At 38.4% G+C, this 18189-nt stretch overlaps 1 protein-coding gene across 2 annotated transcripts in view; it reads left to right on the top strand.

The window, feature by feature from the left end:
* LOC105447545 (ubiquitin carboxyl-terminal hydrolase 47) overlaps positions 1-18189 on the top strand; it is a 40425-nt gene that overhangs the window by 17355 nt on the left and 4881 nt on the right. Inside the window, exons 10-26 of one of the 2 annotated variants that reach the window (XM_030987832.1) lie at positions 458-554; positions 1196-1446; positions 2056-2243; positions 3310-3422; positions 4240-4344; positions 5436-5643; positions 6115-6230; positions 7126-7245; positions 7974-8100; positions 8967-9833; positions 10848-10939; positions 11750-11914; positions 12757-12872; positions 13342-13460; positions 14034-14164; positions 16319-16497; positions 17608-17679. In XM_030987832.1, the coding sequence (XP_030843692.1) occupies positions 458-554; positions 1196-1446; positions 2056-2243; positions 3310-3422; positions 4240-4344; positions 5436-5643; positions 6115-6230; positions 7126-7245; positions 7974-8100; positions 8967-9833; positions 10848-10939; positions 11750-11914; positions 12757-12872; positions 13342-13460; positions 14034-14164; positions 16319-16497; positions 17608-17679 (3066 nt within the window). Of the gene's footprint in view, positions 1-457; positions 555-1195; positions 1447-2055; positions 2244-3309; positions 3423-4239; positions 4345-5435; positions 5644-6114; positions 6231-7125; positions 7246-7973; positions 8101-8963; positions 9834-10847; positions 10940-11749; positions 11915-12756; positions 12873-13341; positions 13461-14033; positions 14165-16318; positions 16498-17607; positions 17680-18189 lie in introns of both variants that reach the window. The other variant, XM_030987831.1, reaches the window with a different exon arrangement.

The raw sequence follows: 18189 nt of genomic DNA, 5'->3' as shown, positions 1-18189 counted from the left end.
GAAACAAAACCTGTACATTAAGACCACTTTTCTTGCCTCCCTTGGTTGGACTTTTTATACAAGTTTCACTGTAATAATAATAAGAGTGATTATGATGATACGCTGTAACCCATACAATTCAAATTTGATTATAACATGATGCAACGCATCAAGCTCAGGCACAAGTTTATGATAAAATTTATGATAAAATGAAATTTGTAATCATTATAATGACACTATTGATGATGATAGAAATAATGATGATAATTACTATTAGTTGATTTAGTCCACTGAGTACCAAGTGTAAGCTATATTTACTCCATCATTTACACGTCATTGTACTTCTGGAATGAGTTAATTTTAAGAAATAAAACTTAAGACATGAATTTCATGTTGACTTGATTTTTGTGTGTATCGAGTGCACTATAGATACTAAATTTGTAATTCTTTACCTTTGTGTGATTGTGGTGCCTTCTAGAATGACGTTCCCCGAGATTCTCGACCTAAATGCATTTGTCGTATCCGAGGCTGACTCGCAAGGGGAACCGCCTACAAAGACGACCGTGCAAGCATACGTAAGTCAGACTGTAGGGGTCATCCATAGATAGCATTCCACTATTTAAAGGTCGTGGGTCGACCCCTGACACAGCACTAATGTCCTTTGGCAAGGCATTAATCTCCATTTGCCTATCCATATCCAGAAAAGATATGGGGACCTGATAGGATAACAACTGCCTTTGTGTTAGTAATTGCCATATGCCCTCACAGTGACCATATGGTAGGAATACTCCACAGGGAGTGAAGATGGTGCTCATTGTGCAGGAATGAATCTGATGACAAGGGTAATAACATCTGTAATGCGCTTAGAGACGGTATTTTGATTAAAGTGGGACTGCACTACTTGTAGAGCCTTGCGCCCTCTACATAGCCAACAAAGCCTAATCGGTGCCCGTTCATGCCCCATGATCCCCTTTTCTTATCTTAATTGAGAGATGCAGGGAGGTCTAATCCCCCCTCGCCAAAGTAGTGCAGATAGGCTTAAGGGCTATCCAAATCCAGAATATTATCATTATTCTTATCTTACCGACAGTCCTTTTCAGGACTCCTCAATCCTCTCTCTCACATGGTGCATCCGCAAGCCTACTGTATATCTACATCACCATGCAAGCCGATACTTACAAGCAGCATCTATTCTTATCTTGTTTCATCGGTGCAGGTTGAAGGTGAGACGCAGTCGGACAGCGGAGCAGAGAACGAGGATGGAAGCCCCAGCAGTCAGAGTCAGGAGAACTCGCTGGAGGATGCCCTCGACGAGGGGATCGTGATGGAGCAGGCCTCGACTACAGCCATCACCAATCACAGGAATGATCAGGAGAGACAGACGAGGGGGCCCTACACCTACGAGCTCTTCTCCATCATGGTGCATTCTGGGACGGCGTCGGGCGGACATTACTATGCATATATTAAGTGAGAATGAACATTTATGTTTATAAAAACAGGTTCTATAATATAGGCAATCTGATAGGTCAAATGACACCGCATGACCTTGCAAAAAAAACTGTGCCATGCCTAAAGTTCTCAACAAAAAGTGATAACCCATGGCTAAAAGTGATAATACACGGCTAAGGTGTGAGTATGTGTATTTCTGGCAGGTATGAAATTAAGACTCAATGAAATGCATACAGTTTCAAATGGCAGAGGACATTGATGCACCAACTGAGAATTTTATTACACTGTCGGGCTGCGCTTATACTGTGTTGTCATTCAAAGCAAATGGCGGCCCCCATGGCAGTGCGATTCTTGGTATTTTGATCAGGTTTGATGCTTATTTCTCTTCCTTATATCGATATTTAAAACCTGTTTTATAAAATGAATAATTCATGTTTTGAAGCTCAAGAAGTAGTGATATACACTTCATTTGCAGACAATCCTAACAGTGTTAAACAATTATTCTCTCTCTCTCTCTCTCTCACTCTGTTTCTCTCTCTCTCTCTCTCTCTCTGTTTCTCTCTCTGTCTCTGTTTCTCTCTCTCTGTTTCTCTCTCTCTCTCTCTCTCTCTCTCTCTCTATTCTTAGGTCCTTCACTGATGGCCAGTGGTACTGCTTCAATGACCAGCACGTATCGCGTATCACTTATGATGACATCCGCAAGACCTACGGGGGAGAGCCGACCCACTACAGGGGCTACTACTCCAGCTCTTACACTAGCTCCACTAACGCATACATGTTGATGTACAGACAGATCGACCCACTTCACAATGCTAGTGAGTAGTAGAGATTTCTTGTATTATTTTCTATGTCTGGGGTAATAATAATTGCATGGCCCTCAGGAAGATCAGCATTGGAGCTGATCATCATTTTTATTATTATCGCCTCGCCAACGAAGTCGGAGGGGATGTAGTAGCGCAGCGGTCCATCCCGTCCTTCCGTTCGTCCTTCCGTCCATTCGTAACAAATCTGGTTTCTGTTGGATAACTTTAGTAATGCTTGACGGATTTTAATCAAATTTGATATATTTTTTCATTTTTTATTTAGGTTTTATTTCCACATTAACTTCATATGAAAAGAATTTACAAAGTAAGGCATATACAAGGTAACAAAACATGTACATAATTTTCGGTTGATACAACAGTAATAAAAACGATTTAATGGCAAGTCATTAAATACAAATGATGCTAACAATAATCTGCAGTAATGAGGAGGACACCTTTGAAGCATTATGCTTGTAATTAAGGTTCCCTCAAGCAGGTTTATCCAAATACCGGCATCTCCAGTCGGGCCATGATCATCATGAACAGCTACGTCAACGACATCTTTATGATATGAAGGTACATGGTATCAAAATACAGCTCAAGTTCAAATTTAGAGGATGTAGGTCAAAGGTCAAAGCTCATTAAATATGTGAAAAAAACCTAATTATATATGCGAAAATGCTGTTTTCATTCAAAAACGTAAGTAATATCGAGTAATAATAATAATAATAATAATTACAGTGCTTATATAGCGCCTAACACTTACTTTGTCAGAAGTCTCTAAGCGCTCTACAATAATGCAGCATAATTACGTCAATGGTCACAGCTCATTGAATATGCAAAAATTGCTAATTAAAAATTGCTAATTATGTACATGAGAAATAGCTACAGTAATTATGTATGCAAAAATGTTGTTGCTTGATTAACTTAAGTAATTTTGGGTGGATTTTGATGGATTTTCTGATGTATATAGGCCATTTGTACCCGGCAAGGAGATGCTACGCTTTGCGTTGACTCGTTATTATTATCATTATCATCATCATCATCATCACTATCTTGTTCTCTTCTTTCTCTACAGGTTTCATGAACGCAGACAATTTCCCGAGTCACATTTCCCACCTCTCCAAGGGTCTCTATCAGGAGGAGGAAGAAGAGAAGAGACAACGGGAGATAGAGAGGAACACCTGCAAGGTAAGTGAACAAAAGATACAAAGTTCCTTTAAAGGGATTGGGTATCTTTGTCTTAGATTCTGAAACAAAATCCTGGATTTAGCTCGTGCTGCAATGATAATTATAAACCTTTAGGTCAGTCAGAAACTCCATGACTTTTACAAGCCGATCGCCTGTCTGATTATCAAGATATTTATGATTGGAATTACAAATTTTGAAAACCGTTGCCTAACGGCTTTCATAACACTACAGTCTATTGGGGAAAACGAGTATGATAAAACCGGTCACTCAAAGATTTTTACTTTTTTGAGGCACTTCTTGATCATTTCGAAGCGCAATTTTTTTAGAGCTTCAATATTACACCATATCACAGACGCTTAAAACACGTAGGGCCGTGTATCTCAGATTTAATATTGTTAAACGATCCCTTTAAAGTGACTCGGTAACATTGTCTCAGATTTTGAAACAAAATCCTAGATTTAGCTCATGCTGTAATGATAATTATAGACCTTTAGGTCAGTCAGGAATCCCATGACTTTTACAAGCCGATCACCTGTCTGATTATCAAAATATTTATGATTGGAAATCAAGATTTAAAAATTTGTTTTCCTAACGGTTTTTATAACACTACAGTCTACTGGGGAAAATGAGTATGGTAAAACTGGTCACTCAAAGATTTTAAATTTTTTGAGGCACTAAATGCTGATTTTGAAGCGCAATTTTGTTAGGGCTTCAATATTACACCATATCACTTCGATGATAACACGTAAGGCCATGCATCTCAGATTTAAGTTTGTTAAACAATGCCTTTAATGATGTCTCTGCTGATTTGTTGCAGATCAAGCTGTTTGGAGTGCATCCAGTGACGGGAAAGACGATTGAAACAAGACTAGAGGTGCACAAGGACAGGACATTAACAGAGGCCACACAGCAGGGTCATCAGGTAAGCATTAGTCATTGTGATTCGATGGAGTACCAAAGTGCTAACGTCATATCCGCTTGTCGTTCAGGTTACTGGTTCCAAACAACGGAGCCTTCGCATGAGATTCACTGCGATATCATTCAAGCAATGGGCTAGAGCAAATTCATTGTTTAATGCAAGTTTTATCACCACGCCGTTGTTTAGCACAAAATTGTTTGGAACCAGCAACCTAGACAACTTGGCCAGTCTGACGTCACACTTCGGTACTCTATAGGCTTTATAGATACAGGAAACTTGCTGTCTCGACTCTCGTAACCATTTAGACCAATTAACGAAATGTCTTTCAAAGTTAAAGGTACTGTGTCCCATTTGCAGGCCAAAAAAATGTACTGGTTAAATTCCAACGACAATAATAATTTAGAACTTCCCTCAAAACGACAGGGCTTGAAAATGGCTTTTAGTGGGAAAATGAGGACCATTAGTTGTCGAAGCGACTTAAGTGATTGCAATCACGTAAGTAATAGTCTGATTTTCAGACCCTTTTGCCGGATGGTCGTTTGTGCTGCACAAAGATTTAATCAGTTTAATTTTGGCCATTACAAGTAGTGGGTTATTGATTTACACAAATGCTCATGTACATGTTACAGCTCATTTTATGAATATTATTACCAAAGAAAAAAAGTTGTCAGTCAGTCACTCAAAATAGTGTCTTAGAGTGAAGTCTAGAAGATAAACAGGTTTCCTTGCATAATATGAATACTAGGACCTTTCTAATGTTCATATTTCCTGCAAAGTTCTACAGAATACACCAGTTTACAGTTGTATCAGTGCGCATGCGCAGACAGTTGACCTCGGGTCATTGGCCCCGGAACGGGGCCAATAACCTCTGACCTCTGGTATTTATGCGTAAATTAAGATTGCGCCCATGCAAATGATGATGCGCGCGCACAACGCAGCGCGTAGGGCAGTGATATTATCAAAATTTGCATGGGCGCAATCCTAATTTACGCATTTGGCGCACACAACTGTAAACTGGTGTATTTGATGTTGGCTGCAAAAGGGACATAGTATCTTACAATTGTACCTTATGAAATGTGTGCTTGTTCTTGCAGTTGCTTGGATACGATGAAGTCATACCGTTAGAGCAGTGCCGACTGGTCAAGTATGACGAGTTCCATGAGTCGCTTGAGAGGTCGTACGAGGATGAAGAGGACACGCCCATGGGTCAAGTCCTTGGAGGGGTCAAGGGGTCATATATGTTTGACCTTCTGATGGAGACAAGGACGGCGGAGCAACAGTTTCAGAGCTACAAGCCAGGAGGTGAGAATTTTTTTTTTGTATAATTTTTTTTAGTATCAATTCTTATAAGTTCATAAAAGATTTTATGAAATGTCATGTACGCAATATGATACAAATCATAAAACCTGGGCAAAGGCATGGGGAAATCAAGTTTTTGGGGATAAAAAGGGAAATTAATGGGATAAAAATATATAAAGCAATCGAAAAATAGTGAGGCAATGACGTCACAAACTGATAACCAATTTGGTAATTTGTGTAGTGATTTTCTAAGTTTCATAGTTTTTCATACTTATTAAAAAAGTCATAGCTTCCTTATTATTTATCTGATTTTACTCAATTTTTTTTAGCTCTATTTCTCTTGTTTTTCTGCATCTATTAAAATCAAATTATTTTTGGAGTGGACTTGGCCTTGAACAATCAGGTAAAACAATCACCAATCGACCTATCATCAATATTATAGTGTCATTAAATTCTTGTGTTTGCTTTGTGTAGGTGTGACAATCAAACTGTTTGTGGTGGACCTGAGGCAAGGTGAGATACACAATCCTATCACAACCAGAGCTTATCATCAAACAACCCTCACAGACTTTAAAGAGCAGATCGAAGGGGTAAGTTGTATTCCTGGTTCAGAGGGTAAATTTAAGTCAAAATACAGATTAAAACGTATTTGAAAGACATTTTTCCTGTTTTCATTATAATAATACATAAGATTTGTAAGGCGCCAAATCCACTTGACAATCAAATGCTCAAGGCGCAGCTTTTGCAAAAGATAAAATATATAATAAATAGACAAAAGTATAATAGGTAAAGTACGGACCTGAAAGGTAATGGTAATCAATTACAGGCTAAATTAAACAGATATTTCTTAAGATCATTTTTTAACGCTTCACCAGAACTGCTATTTTAATCCGTTGATGGAGAGTATTCCATAATGAAGGCCCAGCATAAGCGAAGGTTTGCTCCCCCCACTTTGTGTTAACCCTAGGAATAACAAGTAAGCGAGAGTTTGAGAGCGTAGCTGTCTAGAGGGAATGTAATGCTTGATCAAGCCAATGTTGTACTGTGGAACAGAGCCATGTATACAACACTGAAGTAATTACACATGTAAGTATTTTGGGGTGCTATAATTGGACAGAACAGTTGTAACATTAGAATGACATTGTGGTATGCAGCTCCACCCCAAAATGTATTATTAATATTTTCTATTCTTTATCTTTTTGTTTTTCTATGAAGTCGTAAAATAAGTTTATTTTAGAAAATAATTCACTTTACATGTTTTCTTTCTGTTTTGCTATCTCTTTCTTTTTTTGTTTGTATCTCTCTGTCTTCCTCTCTATTTCTCTATCTCACTTGCTTGTCCTCTATGCCTCTCACCCAATCTCTCTCCCTCTCTCTCTCTCTCTCTTTCTCTTCTCTCTCTCTCTCTCTCTCTCTCTCTCTCTCTCTCTCTCTCTCTTCTCTGCCTCTCTTTTCCAATCTCTCACTTTTTACTTCCATCCACAGTTAACTGGTCTGCCACCCAGCAAGATGCGTCTTGTTTTAGAGAAATATTACAACGAGCTTCGTCTTCTCACTGTACCCGGCAAGAACCTGAAAACAGAAGGGTTCAGTAAATGCAATAAGGTAAGAAATAATGATCTGGGGGGTGTTCCACAAAACTTGTGACAAATGACAGTTTTTGTTATAAGCTACTGAAATCCTTGCTTCTGATTGGTTATCAGCAAATTTGTCACTGATTTTTGTCACTTGTTATTGAAAAAAAGGCTTTGTGAAACACCTCTCTGGTTTTATATTACTTAATACAATATAGTTGCAGCTGAAAATGGGCTACCAGCCGTATACGGTCCCTTTTCTCTGTATGATTACTTTGTATGTATTTGTATTTGATTTTATTATACGGAAATAGAAACAACAACAACAACAAATACGAAATACAGGCTCTAAGCGCTTTACGGATATTACTACCCCGGTCATCGGATTCATTCACACTCAATGTGCCCCCTCTGAATAAGCAAACAGGGGTGCAGCAAGCAGCAAGATTGTATAAAAAACATGGTGGTAGCCTTCAGTTTAATGTCAATGCATGTACTTCTGGTAGATTAAATGAGATTACTAAATCCAATCCAGGATATTGTAGAGTATCTAGTTGCCCAGTCAAAGGCTCTGAAGGCTTCTGAGACTTAAGAAGAAAATCCTTGAATTCTTGAGCATCTTTTTATGGTAGCTTGGCTAAAGCAGGGGTAATAATATGATTGCAGGGCCCTCAGGGAGATTAGGCTACCCTGAGTAAACAAGAAATATTACAATTATTATTATTATTATCATTATTATTGATAACTTTTTCCTAACAGGTGTTTGTTGAAGCAAGTGGACTGGAAGACATGGATACTGACTTTCCCCATTCCCAGCTCTACACACTGCTGGACAGATATGCTAACACGATCCGTCTCCTTGTATCACTCCCGCCTCTCTCAGGAGGTAAAGACAAAACTATTATGGTGACGGTGATGGTGATGATTGAGATGATGATGATGATGGTGGTGGTAGTGGTGGTGGTGGTGATGGTGGTGGTGGTGGTGGTGGTGGTGATGATGATGGTGATGATGATAGTGGTGGTGGTGGTGGTGATGATGATGGTGATGATGATAGTGGTGGTGGTGGTGGTGATGATGATGGTGGTGGTAATGGTGATGTTGATAACTATGATGATGATGATGATGATGATGACAACAATGACGATGATGATGACGATGATGACGACGACAATGACGGCGGCGGTGGCAATGATGTTGATAACAATGATGGTTGTGATAATGATGATGATGATGATGGTTATGATGATTATGTTGGTGATGATGATGATGACTATGATGATGATGATGATGATGGTTTATGGTTATGATGATGATGGTGATGATTATGTTGATGATGATTGTGATGATGAGAGATGTTGATGGTTGCTATGGTGATGACGATGTTGATGATAATGATGATGATGAGATATGGATGATAATGGCTATCATCGTGACAATTATGTTGATAATGATAATGATGTTGGTGGTAATGATGGTGATGAGGAGGAGGAGGCGGAAGATGATGTTGTTGAACAAGAAGATAATAGTGGTGATGGTGAAGGTTACGATGTGGATGATTATTAGATTATGATGATGACGTTGATAATGAGAATGTATTATTGGAATTGTCTACAAGTACAGTGAATTTTCGCACTAAACTATATAATCAAAATGGTAATGATAACTTCATATTTCAAATGTTTTTTTTTCACCAATTTTCATGAGTAAAACCAGATCCTTAATGACTTATTTGCTTGTTTGATTCAGAAGAGGAGGACAGTGCCAAAGAGGAAGTGTCAGAGACCAGTTCTTCAAATGACTCGGTAGCTGAGAAATTCTCTGACCTCCAAGTCGAGACTGGAGGCCTCTCTCCCAACAAAATCCCTACACCCAGCCCCACGGGAAGCTCCTCAACACTGAGCGATGATCAGCCGCTGGAGAAGAACGGTGTGAATTTGGTCGGGAGTGAAACAGACAGTGGTGTTGTGTCCCTGAATGAAGCCAGGCTAACGGACGAGCAAGCAGGAGAGGATGAGAATGTAGTTGGAGATGAACTCCGCGGTGAACCCGATGGGGGGTGCGACGGTCCTCAAGAGAAACAAAGCATCGTGGACCCTTTGAATGCCCAGGAATTAACTGATGCGTTAAATGCAGCACAACCGATCACGAGTGACGCGACACCGTCCTCGCATCCGCAGAAGGATGCAAGTCATAGAGACAAAGGGGAGAGTGCCACCACTCGTGTGCCATCGTTATCTAGTCAGAGACAAATCGCCAAGAGTCACTTGACGTTGCCGGTGGCGTCGCAATCGCAGTCTGCAGCGTCGTGCACGGAATGCGGAAAGCTGCAGGTTCCGGACGCAGGGATCCTTCGCCCCCGTGCCATGAGCCCCCTCCCCGGACCCCTCAACCCTCAGATCATGGATGCTATTCATAGGCGGAGGGATGCGGTGGACCAGGCGTGTGACAGAGGCGGAGACGGGGTGGAGCAGAGTGGTCCAAGCGAACCTCCTCTAGGGTATGTGGAACCCAGTGTAGACTCTGATCAGGAAGTCAGTGACGCAGCAAGAGCACTGAAGAAGAAGAAGATTTGGTACTTCAAGCCCTTAGAGCTGTCGGACACGGAGGAAGGCAGAGGTATGAGTTGCTGTAAAATCATTTCATTTCCTGTTTTTTTTCAAATACATGTAGGTGAGGGGTGCTGTTTTTTTTGTCCAAAATAATCAAACTTGCATGTAACTGTTCTTTTTTTTTCACTCTCAAAATTCTCAAAAGATACATAGCTGGCAACCATTCCTATTTTGGCTTTCAAGCTATTGTTTTGAACCCTAGATTCCTCTGTTTTTCTGAAATATTTTGTGTGAAAAGCATACAAAATAGACTGTATTCCTAATTTTGCCTTGAGAGATTCCTAATTTTTGCTGTGAAAGTTTAGCAGGTATGGAGATAATGAAAATAGTTTGAAACAGACCTTGCTTGTATTTCCAGTGTCTCTTAAAGGTAAAGACCAGTATTGGAAACGCCCCAATTTCAAAAAATGAAATGGAAGCTCTCATTACCAATCATGTGAAAGAATATGTTTTGACTAATACATGATGATAAAAAATTTGCCGGGAAACCGCCTACTAATTCATATATTTGGTAAATTTGTTTCTCTCATGGTCTGTGAGAGATATAGGGTAGTCCCATATACATCTTTCTGTGTATAGTGCTTGTAACTTTACGAAGAATGGGCCAAATTTCTTATCATTTTGATGATTCCAGAACCTTGCAGATGCTAGATGATCAACCTTTTCTGATCGATTCCACAACGTTTCTTTCACAATGCAATCGCATGACCATAACTGGTCTTTACCTTTAAGATAATTGGTGATCCTTTAATGTACAGTCAGTGTAGCTAGTGTAGCATGCTTTGATCACAAATGCCTTGATAAGTTTTCAGTATGTATCATATAAGCCGTTATTTTGCAAGGGTTTTGTTTTTCATGAAGTTGGGGTTGCACATCGTAAAAACAACCTCGGTCGATGATAGCTAAATCAATATCTCATGAAAATGTCAGTTTGTCTCACCATTGGCCAAAATATCTGCACATGTAAATATTTGCATATAAAGAACGTTTTGATTGTGATGTCTTGCTTTGTTTCTTCCAGTGCTGTTGGTAAATCTTGACAGACGGATGTCGTTAGGATTCTTCAAATCTTGCGTTGAAACCCACGTAGGAACGACATCGCTCAATTTCAAGGTATGTTGAAGAATTGAAATCTTTAGTGTTTCATGAAGCCTCAATGATAGCACCTTTTATAAACACATTTTTTGCTCATGGTAGGATATTGCTCTAGAAACTGGTTCTATATAATGTACTACAGTGAAACCTGTCTATAAAGACCACCCAAGGGAGACAACTAAAGTGGTCTTTATAGGAAGGTGGTCTTTATATACAGGTGCCTATAGTACATGTTTCAATGAGAAACCCTTTTCAAGGAAAACAAAAAATGTGGTCTTTGTAGACAGGTGGTCACTAAAGCAGGTTTGACTGCATTACACATATACACTCAAACCTGTGTTAGTGGCCACCTCTCCATAGTGGTCGCCCATAATGACTCCCTCCAGAAGGAAATGTGTGTTGAATAACCTCTCTAGAAAGGCCACCTGTCTACAGTGGCCACTTATTGTGTTTCCCTCTGGTGGCCTTATTAGACAGGTTAGACTGCACATCGATTGCTTCGAGTGGGGAGGTTAAAATTATCGCCAGAAATTAAGTCAAAGTGCATAGCACAGTAGTGAGATCACGGAGGACCCTAGTTGGAAAGTCACCAGAAAAATTAGCAGTCAGCATTTTTCACTGTTGACATTGAAATGTGATGTTTATAGTCGGTGGTTGTATTCAAGATGGTCGACCTCAAATCATTCAAAAGTTGAAAATTAATGTATTTATATGCATGTGCCACTTGAAGAGGAATAAACTTCAGATTTCATTCTATTTAATTAAAGATTTAACACTGAAACACAGATGATTATAAAATGAGGATGTGCTTTTTTGAATCACTTACAGGTGTATAGAGTCTACGCTAACAATCAAGAGTTTGAGAGTATCCGCTTGAACGAGACGCTGCAATCGTACAGTGATGACAGTCGGATAGTCATCAAACTAGGCAGAGCTCTCAGGAAGGGAGAGTACCGAGTGAATATTCACCAACTACTAGTCAACTCAAATGAGGTATGTTTAGTTTTGACCTGTAACTGTATCTGGTTGTATTTGGGTCATTCCATGAGGTTGGGGCTCAAAATATGATAATGTTCTTTTGACGTTTGTCATGTAGAAGATAAAATCATCGGTTGCAGATTTTTATGCAATGAATATATATATAGTAGTGCCCTGCCAGAATCATTCCTTTATCAGTTGTTTCTCTTCAAAATCTTGGCTAAAAGGTAAAGACCAGTTTTGGAAAAGCCCCCCTCTCACAAAATGAAATGTAATCTCTTATTACCAATCATGTGAAAGAATATGTTTTGACTAATACGTGATGATACAAATTTTGCCGGGAAACCGTCTACTTCATGTAATTGATATATTTGGTATATTATTATATATATTTGGCGCATGTGTCATGTAATCCCATATACATCTTTCTTTTGTACAGTGCTTGTAACTTTACCAAGACTGGGCCAAATTTCTTATCTATTTGGTGATTCCAGAACCTTGCAGTACACACCAATACTTATAAGCTAGATGATCAACCTTTTCTGATCGATTCCACAACGTTTCTTCCACAATGCAATGGCATGACCATAGCTGGTCTTTATATTTAACATACATTTTTTTTTCTACCAGCATTATATGGACATCACATTTACATTAAATAAACTTTGGGTCTATATTAGATATTGATTTACCATGAAGCTAGAGTACTTCTAAAACATAGTTGGCTATGCCTTTTAAGCTAAACTAAATTTGAGCAAATATTGTAATGATTGACTGGAGGCAAAACTTAATTTATGAGACATTTCAACTTTTTTTACCACCCTGCAACATGCATTGTTTGTTTGTTTTCTTCACAGCCTATCAGATATCTGTTTGATTGGGTGTTTGCCAAAGGTATGACTGTGTTGCAGTCCAAGAAGGAGCTTCTTCCAGAACTCAAGAAGAAGTGCAGTATAGACATCCCTCTAGACAGGTCAGTTTATAGTTATTACTATGTATCTCCTATCAACATTCCAGGCCTCTGATTGGTCAAACCAAGGGCTCTAAATGTTACTATTGACTGCTTGTCATTTACAGCAAAAGATATTCCCTGGTCAATAGCTCTGTTGAAACATACATAATATTTACTACTTTTTTGTTTAGTCAGTATGTTATTTACGTTTTGGTTCACCCACCAACTTTAAAACTAGGGATTTTACACGGTTTTGGACTCTACTCTAGGAAAAGTAAAACTACTTAAAATCAAGAAGTGGTAGTACACAATTCCAGTTTCTTTGGTGAAACGGCTTTACTTATCACTGTAATTATTGTTGACCTGATGACCTCTTTGTTAGACAGTGATCTTATGAAGTAATGTCAATTTCATTGAAAAGAAAGATATTAGTTGCACTGAATTTGAATTCCATAGCTATTGATTATTTCATCATTTTCTACCTGTACAGGTTACGTCTGCGCAAGAAGTCGTGGAAGAACCCGGCCACCATCTTCCTCAATGATCGCATCTATGAAGAAGATATCCCCATCTTCACAAACTGGGAAGTCTTTGTGGAGCTCCTAGACAGTAAGATAATTATTCTTCATTCTTGAAAACAAGGCACTTCCGATACCTGCTCAACCATTCCTATTTTTGAGGAATATTTCCTATATTTTGACCTTTAAACCACAGTTGTGAAACCTAGATTCCCTCTTCTTGTGTTTTGGAAAGTTAAAAAGTACACCTGTATTCATCATTTGAAATTTTAAAGAAAATCATACAAGTTTTATTCATGAATTGCAGCTAATATTGACAAAATCTCCCCAGCAATAGAGATAGACCTTTTCCCAGAACATTACTCGCTTGATTATTATCACAACTATGAGGTTGGCTTTTTTCTTGTACGTATGTATACTGCGATACAAACTCAACTATTTTTAATTATGTTAAAAAAAAATAAAGATGTGTGCCCTGTTTCATAAAGTGTCTTATGGACAATACAAAAGCTAACATTCTCATACAAATTCACTCATAGCCAACCAGTTTCAGTAGCTTATATGACTTATTATTGATTTAAAAAACAGTTTTATGAAATATAGCACTGTTTACTCAGTTGATGAGATAATTGGAACATTTGTCTCAAACTCTTTGTTGTTTTAGGACCGGAGCTAGTCGCATCGTCATCCCAGCTTGCATTGTACGTCAGGCGATGGCGCCCTTCGCAGATGAAGCTTGACCCCTTCGAGGAGGTCATTCTGGACGATACCAACGTCTCTGATCTCAAGACAGCGGTAAGATGAAGAAAGTTATAAAAGAAATTGTATATTTTCAGAAGACATTAAAAGACATTGAGTACCCTCTAACAAAGACATTTAAAATGAGGCATTTAAGTGAGGTGATTGCACCTTTATGAGATGAAGTTGGATCACTTTGAAGAGGTGATTCTGGACGATACCAACGTCTCGGATCTCAAGACAGCGTTAAGATGAATGAAATTTTAAAAAAATTGTTTGTTTGGTGTTAGAAGACATTAGAAGACAAACAAAACCTGCTTTAATACAAACTCATTTTAAATGAGGAGAGTGCGCCTTTAAGAGATGAAGTTGGATCACTTTGAAGAGGTGATTCTGGACGATACCAACGTCTCGGATCTCAAGACAGCGTTAAGATGAATGAAATTTTTAAAAAATTGTTTGTTTGGTGTTAGAAGACATTAGAAGACAAACAAAACCTGCTTTAATACAAACTCATTTTAAATGAGGAGAGTGCGCCTTTAAGAGATGAAGTTGGATCACTTTGAAGAGGTGATTCTGGACGATACCAACGTCTCGGATCTCAAGACAGCGTTAAGATGAATGAAATTTTAAAAAAATTGTTTGTTTGGTGTTAGAAGACATTAGAAGACAAACAAAACCTGCTTTAATACAAACTCATTTTAAATGAGGAGAGTGCGCCTTTAAGAGATGAAGTTGGATCACTTTGAAGAGGTGATTCTGGACGATACCAACGTCTCGGATCTCAAGACAGCGTTAAGATGAATGAAATTTTTAAAAAATTGTTTGTTTGGTGTTAGAAGACATTAGAAGACAAACAAAACCTGCTTTAATACAAACTCATTTTAAATGAGGAGAGTGCGCCTTTAAGAGATGAAGTTGGATCACTTTGAAAAGGTGATTCTGGACGATACCAACGTCTCGGATCTCAAGACAGCGTTAAGATGAATGAAATTTTTAAAAAATTGTTTGTTTGGTGTTAGAAGACATTAGAAGACAAACAAAACCTGCTTTAATACAAACTCATTTTAAATGAGGAGAGTGCGCCTTTAAGAGATGAAGTTGGATCACTTTGAAGAGGTGATTCTGGACGATACCAACGTCTCGGATCTCAAGACAGCGTTAAGATGAATGAAATTTTTAAAAAATTGTTTGTTTGGTGTTAGAAGACATTAGAAGACAAACAAAACCTGCTTTAATACAAACTCATTTTAAATGAGGAGAGTGCGCCTTTAAGAGATGAAGTTGGATCACTTTGAAGAGGTGATTCTGGACGATACCAACGTCTCGGATCTCAAGACAGCGTTAAGATGAATGAAATTTTTAAAAAATTGTTTGTTTGGTGTTAGAAGACATTAGAAGACAAACAAAACCTGCTTTAATACAAACTCATTTTAAATGAGGAGAGTGCGCCTTTAAGAGATGAAGTTGGATCACTTTGAAGAGGTGATTCTTGACGATACCAACGTCTCGGATCTCAAGACAGCGTTAAGATGAATGAAATTTTTAAAAAATTGTTTGTTTGGTGTTAGAAGACATTAGAAGACAAACAAAACCTGCTTTAATACAAACTCATTTTAAATGAGGAGAGTGCGCCTTTAAGAGATGAAGTTGGATCACTTTGAAGAGGTGATTCTTGACGATACCAACGTCTCGGATCTCAAGACAGCGTTAAGATGAATGAAATTTTTAAAAAATTGTTTGTTTGGTGTTAGAAGACATTAGAAGACAAACAAAACCTGCTTTAATACAAACTCATTTTAAATGAGGAGAGTGCGCCTTTAAGAGATGAAGTTGGATCACTTTGAGAAGAGATTCTGGACGATACCAATGTCTCGGATTTCAAGGCAGCCGTAAGATAGAAAAAAAGTATTTCATGATAAAATGCGCAAATACGTAGATGTATTTATTTGAAATTTAAATTATGAAAATAATTTATGTGATGAGCTCAAAAATATTTGCATGATGCTGCTGTAGAACTTTCAAATGACCTATACAATCTTTCTATACTTGAGGTTATAGTCGACCATCTTTCTCTCTCGTTCACTTCATCTATATTCAGTCTTAACAAAAGTGTATTTTTAAGGACTCCTCAGCTCTGTGTCTGACTACAACGATCAAAATTTGTTTTCTTCCTCTTGACTAAATTCCTATTTCATTTTCTTCCCCCAGTTGTCGGAGCTGAGCGAGATCCCTCTGGAGAACATTGAGTTTGCCAAGGGGCGGGGCACGTTCCCCTGTGAGATCTCACTCCTTGAGATGAACACTGACTTGGAATGGGAACCCAGGGTCACTGCACTCAATACCTGGCCTCTCTACATCACCGATGATGGGACGGTTATCTACTACAGGTGAGAAGGGTTTTCCTTTATTATTGATAATAATATGGATATTTATATAGTGCCGGGATCCGCCAGGCTCTGACGCTCATGGTGCTGTACATATTACTATATGTGCTTATATACCGCCTCACACTTTATCAGAAGTCTCTAAGCGCTCTACAATAATGCGGCATAACTCCCCTGGCTTTAGTAGAGCAGCTGTCACGCGTTCTGCGTTTCAAGGAATAAATACCTACCAGGTCCCCATTTACTTCACCTGGGTGGAGTTAGCGCCTCACACTTTATCAGAAGTCTCTAAGCGCTCTACAATAATGCAACATAACTACCCTGGCTTTAGCAGAGCAGCTGTCACGCACTCTGCGTTTCAAGGAATAAATACCTACCAGCTCCCCAATTACTTCACCTGGGTGGAGTATCTATGTATTTACTCATTGATATATTCTTTTCTCTATCTATTTGTTCTTCTATTTATTTAGATGGATAGAACGATAGATAACTTAATGTAGATAGATAGTGATTGTCTCTGTTTTTACATTCCTGTTCCTCTCTATTTTCTGTCGGTGATGTCTATGAATGCCTTTTTTATCTATGACTATGACTAGGAATCAAAGACTTTCCATGTTATATAAGATGAAGAATGGCTTAGTTAATATCCATTTGGATGAATTTATTCAACGTAACCCGAGAGCTACTAAAGGGAATGGCCAGAATTTTCTCCAGATCAGGCATAGGGCTAGGGTATTCCAGGACTCCTTCTTTGTAAATACTGTTAGGGACTGGAACAACCTTCCTTCTTCAACTGTTAATAGCCCATCCCTGTGAACATTTAAAGCTAAACTTTATAAACAAAATGGATAAGTCTTTCCACACGCAATGCGCTTCTCTCATCACAACGTTAGCATGGATGTGTCTGGAGAGGACATTTTGTTGACTGGCTATCATTCTCTCTTTCTCTCCTCTTTCTCTCTCTCTCTCTATTTCTCTCTCTCTCTTTTGGATAGGTGCTATATTATTCATTTACTCCATCCCTGCCCCACCGGTTGCCTTTAAAAGTCATTCCACTCAAAACAAAATTCATGTGTGCATCCATTTTTTTAAATCTTTTGTTTTTTTAAACAGAGATAATAGGGAGGAGCTGAAGGAGTTACAAGAAGATGAGAAGAAGGAGATACAGAAGAAGGAAAATGCAAGGTATGTAGCAGATAGGCCAATTTTTTCTTGAGGTTGTTTCGGTGGCAATCTTAATGGTGGTGGTAGTGTAAATGTTGGTGGTGTTTGATGACTGTTGTCATAGAGTACCGAAGCTGTGACATCATACAAATCTATTTTTAGAATTTCTCAATTTGAACTTCATTTTCGGAAAGAGCATAAGAAATAATGTCCAAATGTCGAAAACCATTGAATATGTTAAGTATTGGCTGAGATATGACCATCTGAATAAATAGAGCAAAATAACACTGATCTCCTATAGGAAATTGATGCTCTTTCTGAAAATGAAGTTCAAATTGAGAAATTCTAAATACAAAAATTCTAAAAATAAGGATATATTGCTACTCGAGAATTGAAGATGAAGTGATGATGTAGACAATGACAATGTTCCAGATGGCAATGGCAGTTTTAATAGTGCTGATTATGATCATGGTTATGATAATAGTGATGTTGATTTTGATCATCATGATGTTGATTGTAGTGATGATAATG

Source organism: Strongylocentrotus purpuratus, unplaced genomic scaffold, assembly GCF_000002235.5.
Source record: "Strongylocentrotus purpuratus isolate Spur 01 unplaced genomic scaffold, Spur_5.0 spur5_scaffold_17, whole genome shotgun sequence".
NCBI classification, from domain to species: Eukaryota; Metazoa; Echinodermata; class Echinoidea; order Camarodonta; family Strongylocentrotidae; genus Strongylocentrotus; species Strongylocentrotus purpuratus.
The sequence above is the reverse complement of the archived record's forward strand: the minus strand, read 5'-3'. Positions and strand labels throughout refer to the sequence as shown.